At 35.0% G+C, this 20312-nt stretch overlaps 1 protein-coding gene across 1 annotated transcript; it reads right to left on the bottom strand.

Moving 5' to 3' along the window:
* Positions 1 to 3938: 3938 nt before the first annotated feature.
* beta'COP (coatomer subunit beta') lies at positions 3939 to 19951 on the bottom strand. Its single transcript, XM_085949047.1, has 17 exons — positions 19885 to 19951; positions 18059 to 18217; positions 16749 to 16941; positions 16311 to 16459; positions 15456 to 15630; positions 15123 to 15228; positions 14399 to 14479; positions 13818 to 13951; positions 13343 to 13642; positions 12733 to 12823; positions 12459 to 12624; positions 11751 to 11920; positions 9429 to 9597; positions 7944 to 8169; positions 6911 to 7067; positions 6030 to 6159; positions 3939 to 4218 (listed from the first exon to the last, which is right to left on the bottom strand). Exons 1-17 carry the CDS (start codon positions 19885 to 19887, stop codon positions 4057 to 4059), a joined length of 2571 nt encoding a protein of 856 aa, XP_085805173.1. The 5' UTR covers positions 19888 to 19951; the 3' UTR covers positions 3939 to 4056.
* Between the last annotated feature and the right edge of the window lie 361 nt (positions 19952 to 20312).

The following is a 20312-nucleotide window of genomic DNA, read 5'->3' as shown; positions in this document are numbered from 1 at the left end:
ATCCATTTCTCGTAAAAAACAAAATCTGTCAATACAAACCTCCACTCTGTGGAGGCCCATATGATCCTATCAGGATCGTACATGGTCGAAAAAAAAATATGTAAGTAATAAAAATACTTTATGCAGTCATCAAATGTTTAAAATAAATATAAAGGATAATAAGGCTTCAAAATTATATAAATATATTATCTACAACGTTTAAGGTATGTCCAGGATCATGCTTTGAAATAGAAAAAAAGCTCCATTTTGACCCACGCTGAGCACGTCCGCCCTTAATGAGGTTTGGATAATTTTGCATTGATTTAGGAGGTTTTTGTGGATTGATTTTTTAAATGATTATGGACGTAATCTGGACCGTATTTGCACCTGAAGAGGTCCTGGGCTAATACTTTTTGTGGTTCCCGGAAAACTGAAGAAAACAAAAACATACACACAATATATTTGGCCATGTGTGCCAGCACTAATTTGCCCCAAAATATGTATTTTTTTTAATTGTAGTCGAAGAAAAATTAAAACAATTATTTTATTTTCCTCAAATTATGACATATTTACCTAGTAGGTACCGATGAAACACTGGAGCACATATTTAATTATATGGCAGGAAATTGCGCCGTAAGCGATTTTTTTCCATCATGAAGTTCATTAGGTAGATAGATACATACTTATTATATGAAATTGAAAAACATAATTATATTTTTTATCAATAACATTTTTAAAATCTGACTTTTCCCTCTATCTGAATTCTGCCACCCGGGTATTTTGTACCCCTAACACCCCCGTTTAGCGCGCCCCTACCGTAAATATTTATTCTGGTGACGTGTAATTTTCTATTTTATTATTATTTTACTTTTATAGATACCTGCCGACTTTTGTAGGATTTGCCACAGAAGTGGCTGTTTCCTCTTTCTCAAGATTTTTCAAAATATTTTTCTGGCTCTGAGTCCCTACCAATTCAAGGGTCCTTTAGCCCAGCCCTATAGTAAATCTGGCCCTGAGCATAAAAACCTTATAAAGAGTTAGATTTTCGATACTAGCATATTTAATAAAAATCTCATTTTAATTCAAAATTATACGATATTTCTGTGGCTGTGAATCATAAGATTGCTAACCACATCCTCTTGGAATTACACAAAATGTATACTTACTGAAAGGGGAGAGCTGTAAAAAAACATTATATCACGGTGATCAAAAGTATCTCGTCTTCTTTTAGAGGGCTCAACCACCTTTCTTGCTTTTTACCTTCTCTTTTGACTCTAAGTCAGCAGACCAAGTTTGTTGGATTTCAAACATGTTTGATATTTTAATTGTCAAGTTTCCAGAAGTCGTCAGTCAACCATTATGTGTATGTTCGACTTGAAATTAATGCGCAATCATTCATACTGAAAAAAAACGTGTAATTGTTCTAAACTTTTTTATTGATTAATATGTTAATTTACATACAATGAGAGATTTAACAATTATTTTTCTATTTGACTTTATAAGATTTTTAAAAGAAAACGATGAATTTGTTTTGTCAATCCTATATTATTTTATGAAAATCTACATGTGAACAACACAATATTCAAGTTTCTTTCGCTTCGACATACTTCTGCTAAAATTTATTATATCACCGATCCGCTTGGTAATTTTTTTAGGTATTTTAATATCTTTTGAGTACCGCCGGATGGTCTGATTTAATCAGTGATGGTCTGAGGTTCACACCCCCTTCGGTCGGGCTTGGCATGGAGGTGGCTGCTTTCTCTGGCTCAAGTTTTTTTCACGGATTTTTCAATTTCCTCAGCCAAATAATAATATAATAGATAGGTACGTCGGGTCAAATGAATTGACAATGGGGGAATGTGATAGTTTTGTTACTGCGTATACCATAGATTTTTTAAAGTTGGACATGCCTCATATAATACATTCTGGGATTACATTACATGGAGGCGCGCACACCAGGGGGGGGTTTCGGGTCTGCACCCCCCCCCCAGAAACGAAAAAAAATCCAAATTATTTAGGTAAATGAAATATTACTTTTTCCTCTTTTTTATTAGGACTTCATGATTGACAATTGGAACCCGGATGATTTGATCAATGGGTTGGCCCAACTCCTCTTGGCATTCTACGTCAGTGGAAAACCTTTTGGTCTCAAGAATTGGTGCAACCATTAAGACATTCAATGTATGTCACACGCATTCGATAGCCACTTTTTGAGGATGCGATCGGTTGTAATTGCTGTAAGTGAACATCCATAGTTATAGCCCACAGACTAGTTGTTCATCTCCCAGACTAAAAGTGCACTGTTTGAGTATGGGGAATGTACCCGGAAAAGTGAGGGGAGGAGGTCCACGGTTGCTATAAGTGGTAGGCGGGGTTAGGTTAGTTGGAAGTCAACGGCACCCTTCCACCGCTTTAAAATATCGATAATAAATAATTATGAATATTTTTTTTGAAATGGACAACCCCCATACCATTTTTATGGCGTGTATACTTGGTACGGTTTTGAGATTGTTTAAAACTGCAAAGACCCAACCTACTGAATGTTTTTTTTAAAAATCCAACTAAATTATGAAATTCAATGCCAAAATATTATTCAGTTACTAACCTTATTTCGTAGTTTCAATATATTATGTGGAATGGAGAAGATATTTTGATATCACAATATAGAATAGAATCAATTATAGAAAATATTACATTGACATCTATGTGCAATAAAAAAAAGTAGATTTTTTTAAACACTTATGCTAAATATTCACAGACGGCACTATACACCTCCATAATATTGTATTTATCTTTTTTATTCTTCATAGATGTCATATTTTCCTCATTATCTGGTTGCAATTAGTGGCTCAGCAATGAATCTACAACCATTCTAATAATTTGGTGCTATTAGTAAACTAAATTGTTTAATTTCTTTTATTTTGTTAACTGTCAATTCGTGGTGGAACTACATTGTAGTTGTTTTTATTTAATAAAACGCAATTTTTTTTGTAGTACCTACTTCTGACGTAGTATGAAATATTAATGTCCAACCTCATTAGTTTTAAATTAATCTGTTATTGGGAAGGTATTATTAGACGGATAATTATTTATGTACCTATTGTTATATTATTTCTATCGCTTTGGATTTTGTTTGATACATATTGTTTTAAAAAAATGTATTCAGTTGAAAATGTCCCACTGAGGCGGACGAAACCGGTCCTAATCTATTGATTAAAAGTGGAATAAGTAATAAAAAAAAATTGCGTTTTATTAAATAAAAACAACAACACTAAATTGTTTAGTTCTACAAACTATCATTACTAGGGCTGTCAAAAAATTATCTAATTATGTAAGTATAATAATAATAATCCAATAGGTTGGGTGAACGGCTAACTATTCCTCGTAAAAAAAAGTGTGTTAATACAACCTCCACTCTCAGGCCCATAATATGGGAGTGGATATTGTATGTCCAGTTTAGTATGTTTTGAGAAAATCGAAGGTTAAAATTTAAGATGCATGAGAAATGGACATAATATTGAGTATTTGAATTATACAGTATCCTCTAAAATATCCTATTTGGACGCACAATATTTTTAAAGTATAAAGATATGATGCAGATGAGCATGTTGTGTATGTTAACTTAATTTCGACAAAAACTGGACATACAATATCTGTGCACTAAACCATCGAATTATGTTCCGCTTAGGATCAAAGTTGGTTTTTTTTAATATAATTTTTATATGTACACATACATAACTTGAGATTTATTAGTTATATCGAATCAGTCTTCGGTATTATGACTAAACTAAAGCTCAACAATCTGATGACTGGATATTTTTATGTGCATTATGTTGTCATCTACACCCTGCCGCCATGTGAGTGAAGGAATGCAAATGCCACTTTTCGGTGACACTTTTTGCTCACTGAAGAGTATAATCATCAAACATTTCAGTTTACTAGTAAAATAAAACAATCCGTAATGGCAAACATATATTTTATAAACTTGTACAATATTTTTAAAGAAAAATAAACATGGAATAATGGAATCTCTTACAATAGGCCCTTAACAAAATATACATAAGAATCAAAATAATTTTAAATGCTAAGATCTTCATCTTCCTCCCCTCCTGATATATCTAAAAGGTCATCGTCTTCGATGTTTGTGTCGCTCTCCTGCCCGCCCAGCGATATCAGATGATTCTCGATTTCATCTTCATCGGCAGGGGCTTTGGTGGTTTCCTCGAGCGTCAAAGATTCCTGAAACAATATTAATTAATAATTTACTTGTGTTATGATTTGGAGACTACTTTGACATTAACTGTCACCAAAAGCCAGATGTGTTCTGAGCATAGAAACATGTGAATGATCTTGGGTCCCATCTGCAAGGATGACATCTGGCAATGTAGCTATAATCTGATATCGCCTGATTTATCAAAGCCCAACGCCTCCAATAGGCCGGCTACGTGACACCTATGGATTGTTAACAGTTTCGCTGCCTAGTATATAATATAGAATTGACCCCATATGCCAATCCACGAAAACGTAAAAATTAGGTCAAGGTAGATGAAACCAAGTGATGACTATAATCATAATATTTTTTTTAGTAGATAAACATGTCAATATGGCAGTAACCGGTCGGAGCCGGGCGGCACCGCTCTTGAACTTGAACCGTATTTGTTGTAAATAAGGTATGTTATAACAAGTCGTTAATTATAAAATTTTTCACAATACTTACACATTGAAAACATTCAAGTGGGTTTTGTGAATGAAGGCCCTTGTAAAATGCTCGAAAATATTATTATGTTACGCAATTTATTTTATGGATTTTTTATGGCCTGAAATAACGAAATTTATCCGGTTCCTTAATTGCTTTTATGAGATTTGGTGCTCACCATGTTATGAAAAGTATCAAATTTCAAAGCAATCCACTTGAGTAAGGCCCGTTTCAGACGGGACACCGGTGTCACGCTCATATATAATAAGGAGGTCTTTGTATTCGAATAAAAGGGCCTTTGTATTATGTTTATGAACGCCCCGAGCTAATGAGTCAAAGCGTGTCCGTTACACTTTTCCGTCGGCCGCTACATTCTCAAGCCGCCGATACACATGTTTTTATGACCGCAGCCAGTTTTATGTTCTAATTTATATCGCGAAATTATGCATTGACTCATTAGCTCTGGGAGTTCATAAACATAATACAAAGGCCCCTTTATTCGAATACAAAGACCTCCTTATTATATACGTGCGCGACACCGGTGTCCCGTCTGAAACGGGGGTAGCACTAATATGAAGACCAAATTAATATTTTCTCTGAACAGTGGCGTGTTTGACTAAAAAACTTTTTATCTTTATAAAATCATGTTGAAAAATATTCTAAATAACCTAAGGCTGCCACTGCTGAACATGTGATAAGTTGTATGTAGGTAGGACCTTATAAAACACGGGCCAAAAAATGCCAATAAAAAATCTAATTATGATGCAAAATAAAAACCAACTAGCGAAAAATATCGGTAACGTATTCATCTACGATGCCAGCTAAGAAATAAACCACTCAATGGTAGTGCCAGTGAAATAATGATAATTTCATGATTACTATACAGGCGGCTCCGATCGGATACGGCGGCACCGACTATGAGTGGCGACGCGGCTCCAATCGGAGCCGCCGGCAGTGATGCTGTAAACCTGTAAAAGTACCAATTCAATAACGAAAAATTTGGATTCAATGGGTAGACAATTACAGCATACAATTAAAATGGTACCACTGCAAAGCGCCGGTGTGACCTTCTCAGAAATGGCTCACTGGCGCAACATTCAGGAAAAGGTGTGTTGAACGTTACATCTAATGAAATATATACAGAAGCATAAAATAATATTAATCTTAACGAAATTGTCGCCAACTCTCCTGGTTATAAGACCATTAGAAACCAGTTCCGTCCTAATCCCTGAAGGGATTCAATTTTGTGATTGTTAGGAGCTAGGGTCCGACATATTTATATACCTAGTCTATGTATTACCCATCCGAGCTATCGATATGTATTTACAATTTGGTATATATATAATACGGTTACCTTGAGCTCAGGGAATAAATTATCATAAGTAGCTGGATCGGCAATTGACTGGCCGGCTTTTTCATTTGACGCAGAGGCCTGCGTCCGCCAAAGTTGAACAACTTCAGAAATACGGGATGGTAAGTACGATCTGAAAGAAATACAAGTTAAAATTTACAAAAAAAAAACATTAAAAAATCATAAGAATAACAACATAACTTCTATGATATTGTAATAGGCATGTTTTAATATCATATATATTGTATTTCAAACATATGCTATAAACGCAAATAAATTTACGATAAAAGATTGCAATGTTACGTAGGTAGAGGTCATTTTTTAAGGCGAACACCTGCAGAAGAAAACAATGCGTGGTCCTTGAACTAAAAGTTCCTTTTTTCAGCCACGTTCATCTGTATTTATATGATTAACTTATTCTATGCCTCACGATATTACTATGGCAGTATCTGACAGTATCTGATTTTTAACGGCACACGTCGAATATAGAGGAAAGCTCTTACTATGATCGCCGTAATACCAATGATTTGTGGCTTAGTATTTCATAATTATTCAGACAGATGTCACTGTGTTTAATTTTTTAGATTATGCAAATCAATCGACAGTGGCTAGTGCGAAAGAATTATGTAATAGATATTATGTCTTTTCAATATCATATTTCCAATACAATTATCTCAATATTAAAGTAGACACGTTAGCAGAATAAAACATATACCTAGATATATGAATGCTAATTTGCAATTATGACTCTTTTTGTAAAGTTGGAAGAGTTCAGTTTTCAACCACATTCATCTGATTACGCCATCTTAATTCTTCATATATTGCATCCACCAGTATGTCAATAAGTAAAAATGTTAAATGTATTGCAGGCGATGATATCGTACCTGGCAAAGAATGCCGCTAAGGGCAAACTGTCGAGTTCTATAAGCAAGTCCAAACAGCCATTCATGTCTCCAAGAATAAAAAGCATGAGGAACTTCATATTCGGCGCATTTGGTCCTGTTTTTCTGTTTGCTATTTCTGCTAATAAGTCTTCGTCACCTGTGAATAAAAAATGTTGATAATCTTTTTCATTCATATTATTTTTTTACAATTCATTACCACATTTTCAACTTGTCGTAAGTACCGTGCCACAAACTTATCTGAAGAATTGATGGGGGAGCCACAGTCGAAAACTACCCAATCAAGACTCGCAACTGGACAGAATCTGACATTGGAATGACGTTTTCAATATGGCGTCCATAGGCTTCATAGTACATAATTCCATTTTTGACCGTTCTTCAGATAAGTTTGTGGGACTGTAATAATTGTGTTATGTATATGTATACAGTAAGCCTCTGAAATTTTAAGTTGAAAGCAGCAAACTGACAAAACACATTAAATTACAAGTTACAGGGGGTCCTCGTTAACCGAGGGTAATTGGGACCGAAAAATACCTCGCGAATCCGCTTAAAACGGGGATCAAAATTACTTGGTAAATGGGTTTAATTAGGACACGTTTAGAAAAGAAAATTACATGTGAGCAAGACAAAAATAGCGTAGGAGTGTGGGATTGATCGATTGAAAGTGACAGTTGATTGACTGTGTTTTTATAGTTTTTTTTGGATTTTTTCCTGCAAGTTGGTTACTGCAGGGACTCGGATAATGAGGACCCCCTGTGTATGTCAAGCTGAGTACATACATATGTATTATATTTTTGTATTATAGAGATTTTATAGTTATAATGTACAAGAATTAATTATTACCGATTCTTTCAACTCCGACTTAAGATTGTGAGAGAGAGATGACAAAACCACACATATCCATGTTTTCGATCCAAAGCATCATATTATTTTTTTGTATATACCAGGAATCGAACCAGATGCCCTCTGAATGTGGGACGTTAAACCCATGTCCAAATGAAAGAAAACACATTACCTATACTGGTGGCAATGGTTAATAGTCCGGAGTCATCATTGGCTTGTCGGAAGCAGTATTTAGCCAATTCCAGATTGGACTGTTGCATTGCCAGATCGGCCACCCGCAGCCACCGAGGAGGACTGTCGGCCAACTCTTTAGCTGTTTCTGAATCCTCCAATTGCAGGGCCAGTTCAAATCGGTGCTCAGGATCTGTCGATACAGCCAAAGCTTGTTTTTTGAAGCCCTATAAACAATACGTATTTATTAATTTATTCAATCTACATATGATTTTCATTATGTTTTCTTGCCTTTTCTCTGCCAATCCTTGAAAGCATTAACTTCACTACGTAATACTTAAGGCTATACCTCAGTTGAGGCATGGTCTAAAATGATAGTGGCTAGGCGATGCGCGGATTGTGCAAATGACGCGTGCCGAACGAAATATAATTTGTCATATAAATCCAACATGCGTTCATTTAATCATGTGTTTATTGATCTATTAGTAACAATAATAATATATTCATTGTCATGTTTTCTTTTTCAAGTAAATGGGTAACGTTTTTTAGTCATCTTTACACGATTTAAGAATTAATACCCCCGTCGTCATCACGAAACAAATTGACGTGCTCACAGCTCGACGTTCGCTCTCCGAATTCCAGCGAGTTCAAAATTTCGTCGCACCTAGAGTTGAAAATCATTTGCCGTTTCACTGAAGTAACGTCTTAAATACCACGAGCATACTCGACAAATCCCACTGATTGGTTTGAGTCATTAAGTCTGCTTGTTTAATTTGAGCATTAGTGAGGTAGAGGCCGAATGAATAGTCTTAAGACATAGGTCATTATCGGACGTTCGGCAATCTTCAGGATTGCCAGGTGAACTGAAAGTGTGTGAGAAGGTTAGAACCCGCCATGGATTGTTAGGCCATCATGATTCACGATGTCACATCCAGCAGATCGTCTATAACTTTCTCGGTGTCTATATAATCATTTTCACACTTTATTGCATGACTATATACTTTTAATCACTCATCAGCTGTAACGATTGCTGTCTTTTCTTCCTACTATTTTTTAGCATCCTATGAATATTTTATAGTTTCCTTTATATTTCATTATTAATTCATATAATTTGGACTTCTGCAGATATCTGCAGCCAATTTTGCATATTGCTTTTACATCATGATGCTGTGGGGGAAAGATTCAATACTGTAGTAAGAATAGTACATTTGGAAATGATTTTTCTTTGACCGAAAATTCATTGCATGGTGATAATCACCGGTTGTCTTGTTCGATTTATTAATCAATAACTGAGTGATTTCTAAAACAATTCGCAAATAAATAACAGTTTACCATAACCGACCATTGGTTTTATTTCATCCATTTTTTGTTAAGATGTTTCATGGCAGTCAAAAGTTTATGAAGTGAGTGATATTAATAAAAACAATTTGTCTATTATTGTACCAACATTAAATTATTAATATAGATGTAAGTGTTGATTAATTACTTGTTTCTCTAGGAAGTGAGCGACTCGAGTTCTATGCTCTTTGGGGACTGTGGGTAATACTCGATCGGCTGTCTCAAAGTCTCCGCGCATAACGGCCGTCTGGTATTCTAATACTGCCAGGAGTAATGAGTAAGATATCACATTCAACTCTTTGTCGCCAACGTATAACCTAAAATGAAAACAACATAATCCACATTCAATAATCGAGTTAGTAAGAGCTTGTCTACATGGCGCGAGTCCCACCGTGATTTACGCTCGAGTACCAAAAATGTCTTCCATCCAGATAACACGTTTAATTTGGCAGTGAACCAGCTAGGTGACGTAATTCGTTTTTGAATCGACATAAAAAACAAACACGAGTGTAGAAAAAAGTTGTTAAAAAATTGTGTCACTCAGTCTCTATGAGATTTTGTATTTCAGGATAACTTGCAATATGTATTCTAGGTACTTGACAAGCTAGGTGACATAATTTATTTTGGAATAGCAATAAATACTATTTCGCGGTTATAATTCATTTTGGAATGGCTGTAAACGTCGCGATCCTCCAAAGTCTAGCGATCGCGGGCGATTGTCGTGCGACAATCGTCACAGCGTGAATGCTTGTGGACGGATCAATGAGGTCACATATACCTGGAAAATTCACAACTTGTTGCCATGTGGACAAGCTCTAAAGGGTAAATGAGATCCCAAGGATTGAACAAATACAAGGTGATAAAGTTAAGTAAATCGACTTAAAGTTAAATATGTGATAGTAAATTCTACATAACACCAATAGGATGATTTAATACATTGCACCGGATTGGTCACCTTGCCTGCGATTTCATAAGCTTAACCGTTATTGTTTTGATTTCAGATTAGTCAATTAATCACAGTGTCACAGAGCATACATAGACATTTATTTTGTAAGACTATCTTTAGGGAGTTTGGGGGAATACTCGGGCCAAGTTGCAGTAACATACCAAAGGACCATACTGGTCACCCTATATAGGAAAACACACAGTACACATGCTCACCGGCGCTAAGAGACAACTTAAAGACAGGACTTCCTTGCCGGCTACCAGTGACCCCCAAAACACCACCGTGGTGCAGTGGATAAGGTGTTGGGATCTTCAGGTTTGATTCCGGTGATGTCACGATATATTTATGTGATTTTCTCAAAGCCTGGGTGTTTGTGATTGTACTTATCACTTATATTATAGTAAATACACTACTGTCATTGTCATATTGGCCTATTTTAGTATTTAAATTTTAAACAAAAAGTAACTCAATGCTGGTTAATGGTAAGCATGACCCACTTATAGTCAGGCCGTGACACAAAACTGAAAACTTCGATGATAGTGCTAGTTATTGCTCAAACTTTGAATGCAATATTACAGTAAACAGTTTGTAGAAAATGGTGAGTTGCATATTGAAATAAATGGTAATAATTTTGTGCAAACGAAAATCTTCATTTATCGCAAACAGGTTATCACATTGCATTCGAAGATAATCAATAACTAGTACTACAATCGTCCATAATTCACAATTCAGTGCGTTAGCCCGAATTTAGTCAGCCTTGATGATTTATTGACCACCATAGCGATCAACGTGTAAATTAAGTGTTTATTAACAAATATAATTCCGTAGAAACAAATAAATGCCCACATCATTATGACTGTGACCCATCAATGTGACTAGTGTGTGTTTAAAATCAATAATTAGATATGCTTCTATGATTATTCTTCAATACCAAGGATTCATTATCTTTCTAATAGTTCTTCTAATGACATGTTGAATACCTCCGTTCAAGCACTCGAGCACTGCATTAAATGATTTTTTTTTCTGGTGTCTAAATAATCAACTTCTTTTTATAACTTGATATGCTGCTTTTATCTTATTGTATTTTTTCTTTTATTTTATTTCAAATTTAATCGATAAATTGTATTTTGTTATGTATAAATTGTACATGACTCTAATAGCAATGCCTGATAATATTGTTTGATTGGCGGCTCTCGTGGTGCAGTGCGTAAGGCGCTTGCCTTCCACCCGAGAGTTCTTGGGTTCGATTCCCGATCAGGACACACAATATTCATGTGTTTGTCCCAAAGCCTGGGTGTTTGTGATTGTTCAAAATTACTAACAAACCACCTTGTACGAAAAAGCAAGGACATGGTTATTAATAATTCTAAAAAAAAAAAAAAAAATATTGTTTGATTATTATTCTCCATGTAATCATAAACAGTAATGTTACATTTTTTATATTTTGATTTATAGGTTGCATATGTCGTTTATATAAAATAAATAAAATTATAAAAAAAATGTGGGTAAATAACATTTTTTTACCTGTTCTCTTTGGGCACATATCCCAAGAGGTACATGGTGTGGTCCATGTGGGCAATGGTGACCGTCTCTCCGCCGACAAAGTAATTGATCCGGTTTAGTGAGTTAGTGTAGATGAAGCAGTCACCGACCCACAGGCCGGTCTTCACACATTCACTCACTTCACTCAGCACCTGAAACAAAGACAATACTACTTTTAACATTGCAATGGAGTCCGTGCCAGTTTATTCTGCAGGTAATCTTGTCATACATACCATCGTTAATTGACAATATTGTCCGAGATAGACGTAGTTGTTGACCCACTCGATTTGAATGCCATTAATGAGAATATAATATACCTACTTGATGATTTAGTGGTTTTCTCTATGGATATTCTATTAAATTATTATCTATTATCTATGGTCTGCAGGTTGAGTTCTGTTCAAAATATTATCTGTGGATGCAATATCGCAAGTAATTTTAATACGCACATGTAGAAACTGTTAAAATTAATTGAAATTAGCATTAATAATGAATAATAATTCAAAATACAAATACATTAGGGTTGGCACTCTCCATCATTGAATTTATAGGAATAGTGATCATTCAAAATATTCTGCGGAATGACGAACCATAGACTAAATTTGTCACCGTACCAGCATATGACAGTACGTGACGTGATCATAATGTAATTGAAGCTATAATAATAAGGATTAGTGTTTATATAAATACCTCAAATGCACTTTCGATGCCATCATCAGAAATGCCTTCATTGGTTTCTCTGGCACGAGCAACGACTTGGGCGTCGTACTTGAGGATGAAGTAAGATTCTTCCGTGGCAAGACACACCAGAGTTCCGTTCTCTGTCCAGTACACATGCTTAGGCTGGATATCAATTCTGCAACAAACAAAATGGATAACATTTTATATAATAATTCCTAGCATACTTCAATATAGCTGATGTTTTAGTAGAAGTTCATAAGTGGATTTCGGAGATGTATCTTACCTTCTGACAAGGTCTAACGTTTCCCAGTCGAAGAAAGAGAATGCCATACCGCTGACTGACTTTACACCGAGCATAAAACCGCCAAAGATTCCTAGAAATAAAGAAAAAAAATATGAAACAGCGTATGTATCACAGAATAAGATGATTTCGCACTACTATCTAGAAGCCGGGACAACTGGACGAGTAACATCTTGGGTAATGGACTCCTGAAATTACACAATAATCCGAGCGAAGAAAAGACATTTGATTAAAAAATTTAAAGATCGATTGTTATTTCTCCCATTCCAGTTCTAAGTTCAGAGAACGATATAATGTAACCCTCACTTGGACGAGGGTCATGCTTCTGAAAATAATGAATAACGCTCACCCCACTCATAAGAAGAGTTACACGGATTACATGGGTAATTTCATCACTACTTCCCCGGAGATATCAATAGATTATAATAAAATGTTTCTTTTATTCAACGTATAATTGACAAGATTTGAGAATGTAACATTTTTTATATTGAACATACATTATTTTCAAAAACCTCAGATAATATACTACGCCCAAATACAAGCACAGAACATAAGCATTCTCCTCATAATTCAGATGGAACCCCTGCATTACCTTCAGCGCCGTAATCAGGTTTAAAACTCTTGCGCTCTTTGAAACTCTTGAAAACTTTGATGGTGCTCGATGACTCCAGCGTTGCGTATTCCGAGCTGTCACATGCCCACACAAAGTCCTGCGCCGTGCCGAACGCCTTGTTTCGCAACGACAACGCCGTATAGATTATGTACTCTCCGTCTCCGCTCACGGCCACAAACCTGCCATTTGGATTGTGGGCGATGGTCTGCGGGAAGATCTCACACGATCCCATGTCCTTCACACTAACCAGTAATCGTTCGCCGTCTTTAACTTCTGTATCTGTAATTAAAAGACAAATATTTATATATGCAATGCTAAATCAAAAAGGCATTGTTATCGATTTGCAACTTTACAGGATTTTTTAAATTCATTTAAAAAATCACACGGATTTTAAGTTATAAACAAGATTATAAATAAAATATGGATGAATAATTTTAATGTATTCCTAACCCACCTTCAGGAATAGCTTTCAAGTTAGCTTGCTGTATTTCGGAATGTTTTGCCCAAATAATTTTCCCTCCATTCACATCCATCGACATGGCGGGCTCCTCCCTTCCAACCTTCACCATAATGGATCCTTGATCATAACTAGAATAAAAAATATTGTTTTAGCGCTTATTTTAAAAAAATGTAAAAAGAAAACTGTTTTGAAAATTTTACACTTGGTCATACTTTATACTTAATCATACTGTAAATTACAATGGCAACATAAAAGCTAAGAGTACAAAAGAATAAACTTTATTTTAATTCTAAATTCAAATATCCTTCCAAAGCTATCCAAGAGATATTACAATTATTCAACCATACCAACTATTTTGGATTTGAATTCAATAGCCGACGGTGTGTGTATCTAGTTTTTTTGATTGCTTTCAAATCAACTGATGACATAAATTTAACTTTGAGTAGAATGTAGAAACAGAGACATTATTACACTAAGTAAAAGTTGTGTCATCAGCCAACAGTCGCAGAATAATACTCGTAATATGTACAAAGGATTATTTTACTTTAGCGTATAACAGACATTAAATAACTTACCCGAGTGCCACATTATTGGATCCGTGCATGCAGGATATGGTCCACACTCGTTCAAATCCATAGTTCAATGACGACTCCGGTCTGTAATCAAATTACAAAAATATCTGATAAAAAAAACGTTCGACAAAAATTATGAAACTATACTATCCATTCCATAATGAATTTATTTATTATAATCATTTGAGAAGACAAGAAAAAATACTGATAGTTTGATTTAATAATTAATAGCTGTTTCACACAATTTCAATTTATCAACTTATGTAATAGTGTTCTAACAGGGATGTTTCAAGAATAACTATAAGTAGAATTTTATAAGAAAACAATTAAAGATACATATGTACTCAACTCGTGTTCATTGAGCCCCCTCTCATATAATATCCATACAGATTAACGTATGCAAAGGTACAAGAATGGAAACTAAAATATGTACAGCGAAACACCATTAATACGAATACGATTAATTCGAAACTGTAAATCAAAATATTCGCTAAAATTCATAAAGTCTACTTATAGCAATTTTCACTGAATTCGATGGATGAACCATAATAGTGAAAGAAATTGTATTGGAAACGGAAACAATTTTACAAAATTGCAACACACTCTTTTTTCAAAGATTTAAGAAGATAGAAGATCATAATTTGAATTTTGTTTCGATTTTCGATCCATTTGATTTTGCTGTATGTATTTGATATCACGAATTACACATTATTTTGATGATTTATACCTGTACGTGCCGGCGTGCCAAATTTTGACAGTGCCATCTTCAGATCCAGTTAAGAAAATGGGCAGCTCTGGATGGAACGAAACAGCCGATACATTCTGTGTATGACCTGAAATTAAATATATGAATTACCCGGTGTGCCAAGTGACATTATTTAACGAAATATTATCGGATTGTTTATTTACAGTGGTCACATTATGTTACTTTGAATAAAACCTTGCCTAATGAAGATATCCATTGGAATAAATTTTGTCAATAACTAGACGAATCACAAACACAAACAAAACATTCTTACATTTTTTCATATAATTAAGAAGGTATTACAATATAACTTACCATCCAATACTTGGACACACGTTTTGTTCTGATAGTCCCATATTCTGACGGTTCTGTCATCAGCACCGCTGATCAAGTAAGGCTTGTCGCCCCCGTGATAGTAATCCACGCAGTTCACCCCCTTTTCGTGACCGTCCAAGGTGAAGTTGGCAGTGCTTGACCCCAACTGCCACACCTACAATAGAAAGAAAAATGATTTATTGACAAGAGTGGTTGTGGAAGAAATGAGCGAATTTCTCATTGATGATCATCCGTACAATATAGAGGCCACTGATTATTTATGGAGTGCATCTTATACAGGCATATAATTAGAGCCTACACCGATTGATGTGTACACGCAAGAATTAGACAAGCTACCAAGAGGCACATCAATTGCATCAAAGCATTGAACAATGACATCACTGCTTACAGTGTTGCCAATTGCCAATTCAAGCATTTTTCAGACTAGATTGCAATCATCACATTAATAATAACATTTTTCATACATATTTAGAAAACACAATATGTGAAAATAAATATTGTTACATTCTTAAATCTTGTGGATTATTCGTTGAATAATAAAAAAGTTTATAGCATTTTTCAATATCGAAACTAACTTCCATAAGGTCAGACATTTTTTTGACTAGGAAAGCTAAAAGATGAAAAGGCCTTGTCTTTGATCTTGTAAGGATTTTTTGTAATGTCTGTCGGAAAACAGGACGGACAAATCTTTATTCTTTACAGACGTTAAATGATGGCTGCATTTTTTCTCTTTCTAGCAGTTTTCCTGTTCTTGATGTATTTTTGTACCATATTTTGTTTTTTTGAATGTCTTTGTAAGCCATCGATGGTTTTCATTAACAATGCAGTACTTGCCTTGACGGATCGATCGAGACTGGCACTGGCAAAGGTGTTGTTGTCTTTTGGGTTGATGACAATCTGCATGACATAGTGTGTGTGCCCCTCAAACACCTGCTGGCACGCCCATGCTCTTTCCCAGTTCCACAGCTTAATCAGCATGTCATCTGTAATGCAATTATAAATTAATGAATAAGTGAATGTGCGGTCAAAAACCTCATTCAAAAAATGATATGGGCAAGCCATGAGCGTTTTTATATATGAGTCTCGACATGTTGTGAAACTTGTAGCTTACTTAATCAGTAGTCCTCTTTTTTAGCTTCACTTTCATACATGAAGGCGATTGTAATGTACCCGTTACTAAATTGACAGAAATGAATGGGTTTTTGAAACAAGGACAACTACATTATGTTCTTTTCACAACATATTTGATAATATGTTTTTTTAAATCCTTACCGCTGCTCGTCAAAATGTAGGGCTGCGTGGGGTGAACAGCGATGCACCGGACATAATCGGAGTGCGCCTCAAACGAGTGGACCTTCTCCAAGGTGTTGTAATTGTAAACGCGGATCTGCATGTCATCCGAGCCTGTCACAATCCAATTTTTCCGCACCACGAACTGGGCTGCGCGTACGGGGAGATTGCATACCTGGAATATTGAGAAATTGACAATACGAGTTTTTAATATAAACAGATTAAAGTGAACTAGTAATTAATTATCAACATCAGGTGGGGTCAATTCACTGCTGGATGAAGGCTTCCCCTAGCCTTCTCGATACCTAATTTTTCAATGCCTTGTACTTTGTATTAATTATATTACTTACTTCATCCTATCATACTCCAGCATCAGAGCAAATACAAAGTTGCACCATTCCCTTCGTAGATCACCAAAATCTTGAGCGACCCTACCTGACCCTGCTGCAATGCTACAAAACCAATTTATGCGCTGTAGGTTTCACAAGCAGGAAGCGCGGGATGTGGCGATGGACCAAGGGGATTAAAATAAAATATACCAATCAGTAAACAACAATGTCTGTAGGTGGCAACAACTTCCTGTCGGACGAAGGTAAACAATTAATAATCAAAAATAATAACAACACACAATTTGACAGCAAGTTAGTATATTATATAAAGCAGACCAGTGGTATTCAAACAGTGACCTATAATTAATATCCAGGAGCACCGCAAGCCGTTTGAAACAAAATCCAGTACAACACGTTGATGCACTTTCATGATGATAGATCTCATTAAAGTACCAGTTAGTAATTTATGTATATTAAATATCGTCGTTACGCCTTCAAAATCGGCTATGTCTATTTTTCAACACTTTACAGGTGAGGCTAAAAACAATGCGAATTACAATGCATGTCACCTACAACATCGAAATATTTTTTAAAGCAATTCCAGAATTCATTTTATCATGATCATTATATTTTTTCCTTGGTGTAGAAGGAATTATTATAAAATTTTTGGTGCAAAAAACCTTTTTTTTTAAATTCATGCACATAACCGATTTTAAAGGCGTAACGACGATATCATTTTTGTATAGAAATTTTGTGAATCTTCCCTATTTCTCGAAAACATGAAGCTCGTAGTATTCAAACAAATTTTAATTAGGATTATCGGACCAATAATTTCATGCTCATCATAGATGTCACTAGTATCTTACTGTGTAGTTAGAATAACAATACTTACATACATCCTAATATGCCCAAAAACAGTGTTACCAAAGATAATAGTATTTTATTATTCAATTATTTACTAACCTCGAATCTTTTGACTTGTAGATGTGTTTCATGATTCCAAATGTATACATCGCCATTGTACAAAGAACACAGTAGCCAGGGCTCCGTGGGATGTTGGTCGACCGACTTGACCCTGTCTGAGCGAGCAGTTAGCTGCCTTTTAATATCAAGTCTCAGAGGCTAAAACGAAAAAAATATAAAACTTATCATCCATGAATGAGTCAGTGACCGCTTTTGTCGAGTTTCAGTAGCTTTAAAAAAGAAAAATGAAAGATCTTAGTATGTCTATGGACATTCAAAAGAGGACAATATTCCATGGGATGTCAAATTATATAAACAGTTACACCTTTTTCCTGTGTATAAGTATTGTATATGGCTTTGTTTTCTAATAAAAGTAGTTGTTAGAAACATAATTAGGTCTTTACTGCTATTACAGATAAAAAATCGATTAAGAAAACTGATCCCCAACCCTAATCCCTATTATATAGGTAGGTGTTGTTTTTAAATAATGAAACAAATATGGAGTCAATATTTTGAACATACACAACTCACCTACACAATAATAGTTAAAGAGCCATCAGCAAAGCATTCTAATAAGTACCGCCTAATCAATGTTTGACCAAACTTTTAATTATTGGACATGCACTCATTATTTTAAAATAAAATTTTGCTTTTCCTAGTAATATGAAAGTTGCTACGGCCGTTATTTCGATTAATTAGGTGTACTATTTTTAAATTTGGAACAATTTATATAAAATATAGATGGAGCCATACAAACTTGCATTATGTACTATGGTAGCTACTTATCAAACAGAAAAATACCTAATCTTAAAGCGTCAATTACATTGAGCTTTTTTACGAGCTGCTTATTGGCGAATTTAAAAGCGGGCGGTTCAGCTACTGCGACTTCATGATTACACACAAAACTTTCCATTCGCTGATAAGCCACAATCCAGCGAGCGATTTTGACGGAACGTAGTTCGTTTTTTTACCGGGAGGTCGCTACGCTCCATAACAATGTTTCCATTAAACGTCAAAAATGTAAATTTCAAAATGAGTAGTTCGTTTTTCCACCACCATCGCTCTACTGCGCAGACGCAGTAAGCCCACACGCCGGCGTGTAGTGTGAAAAGTTGACCGGCTTTCAACTTTTCTAGGTGGAGTGTTTACAACCTGCTTATTAGCTTATTCGATGATTACACTGGGCGAATTTACAGGCAGATTATAAATTTGCCAATAATCAGCTCATAAAAAAGCTCAATGTAATTGACGCTTAACAGAGTATCCAGTATTGCCAACATATTACACAATTAGAAGATATAATAATATGTATGCGAGGTGGCCTGATGATAATTATGTCAAAATGTATATAAAATACTTAGGTTGTTGCTCAGAGAATCTGTCATACAGTGAATCCTTAATTTACGAATATAAATAAATGTAATATTATATTAACTGACCATAAAATATGTATCAAGAAGTTACATACTGTTATTTGATTTCTACAGAGCTGTATCAGCATGAATTATTGTGCTATAAACTAAATAGATGATGAAATTGAGTGACAAGATATGAAATCTTTTTTGTGACAGGAGATTTTAAAGAGTATTGTTGAAAGCGTAATCCTATCAGTATATTAATCGGTATAGCAGGATGTCATTTTAATTAATGCTGCGCGAGAGGAAAGAATAAATACTGGCAAAATGTGATTAAACGTCAACCGGGTGAGCCACATCATGTTACATCTCAATGAATATAACCGGCGAGATTTAAAGTTAAAATGGCCAAAACAAGGATTGTATTCACAAGTTCGGCAGTAAATTAATCTTAGAGGTGAAATATATTACCATTTTAGCTGAAATAATTTAACAGAGAAGTCAAAACACTCGCATTTGATGACACTCCACGAATACTAGTTGGCAGAATGTTCCATGTGCGAAAAGTATTAATAATAAAATTATGTTCATGTAAGACTATGCGGTATACATAATACAATATATATTTTTTTAGTTTATTGATGTTTCGAAAAACCAAATATTTTCACGTTTAAAAAGGCCGATTATACATAAATGATAAAACCTATCTGCTACTCGATTAAACAAAAAACTTGATAATTATTGATCTTAAGGGCCCACGTGCGCCACGTAGGTCAAAATGGAGTTTTATGGTATTTTTAGTGCATTATCCTGGACATTCCTTAAACGTTGTAGCTAGGTAATCTATATAATTTTGAAGCCTTATTATCATTTTAAACATTTGATGACTGCATAAAGTA

Source organism: Rhyacophila brunnea, unplaced genomic scaffold, assembly GCF_057557595.1.
Source record: "Rhyacophila brunnea isolate RB1 unplaced genomic scaffold, BYU_Rbru_1.0 scaffold_21, whole genome shotgun sequence".
NCBI lineage: Eukaryota > Metazoa > Arthropoda > Insecta > Trichoptera > Rhyacophilidae > Rhyacophila > Rhyacophila brunnea.
Note: the sequence above shows the minus strand (reverse complement) of the source record. Positions and strands in the feature narration are given on the sequence as shown.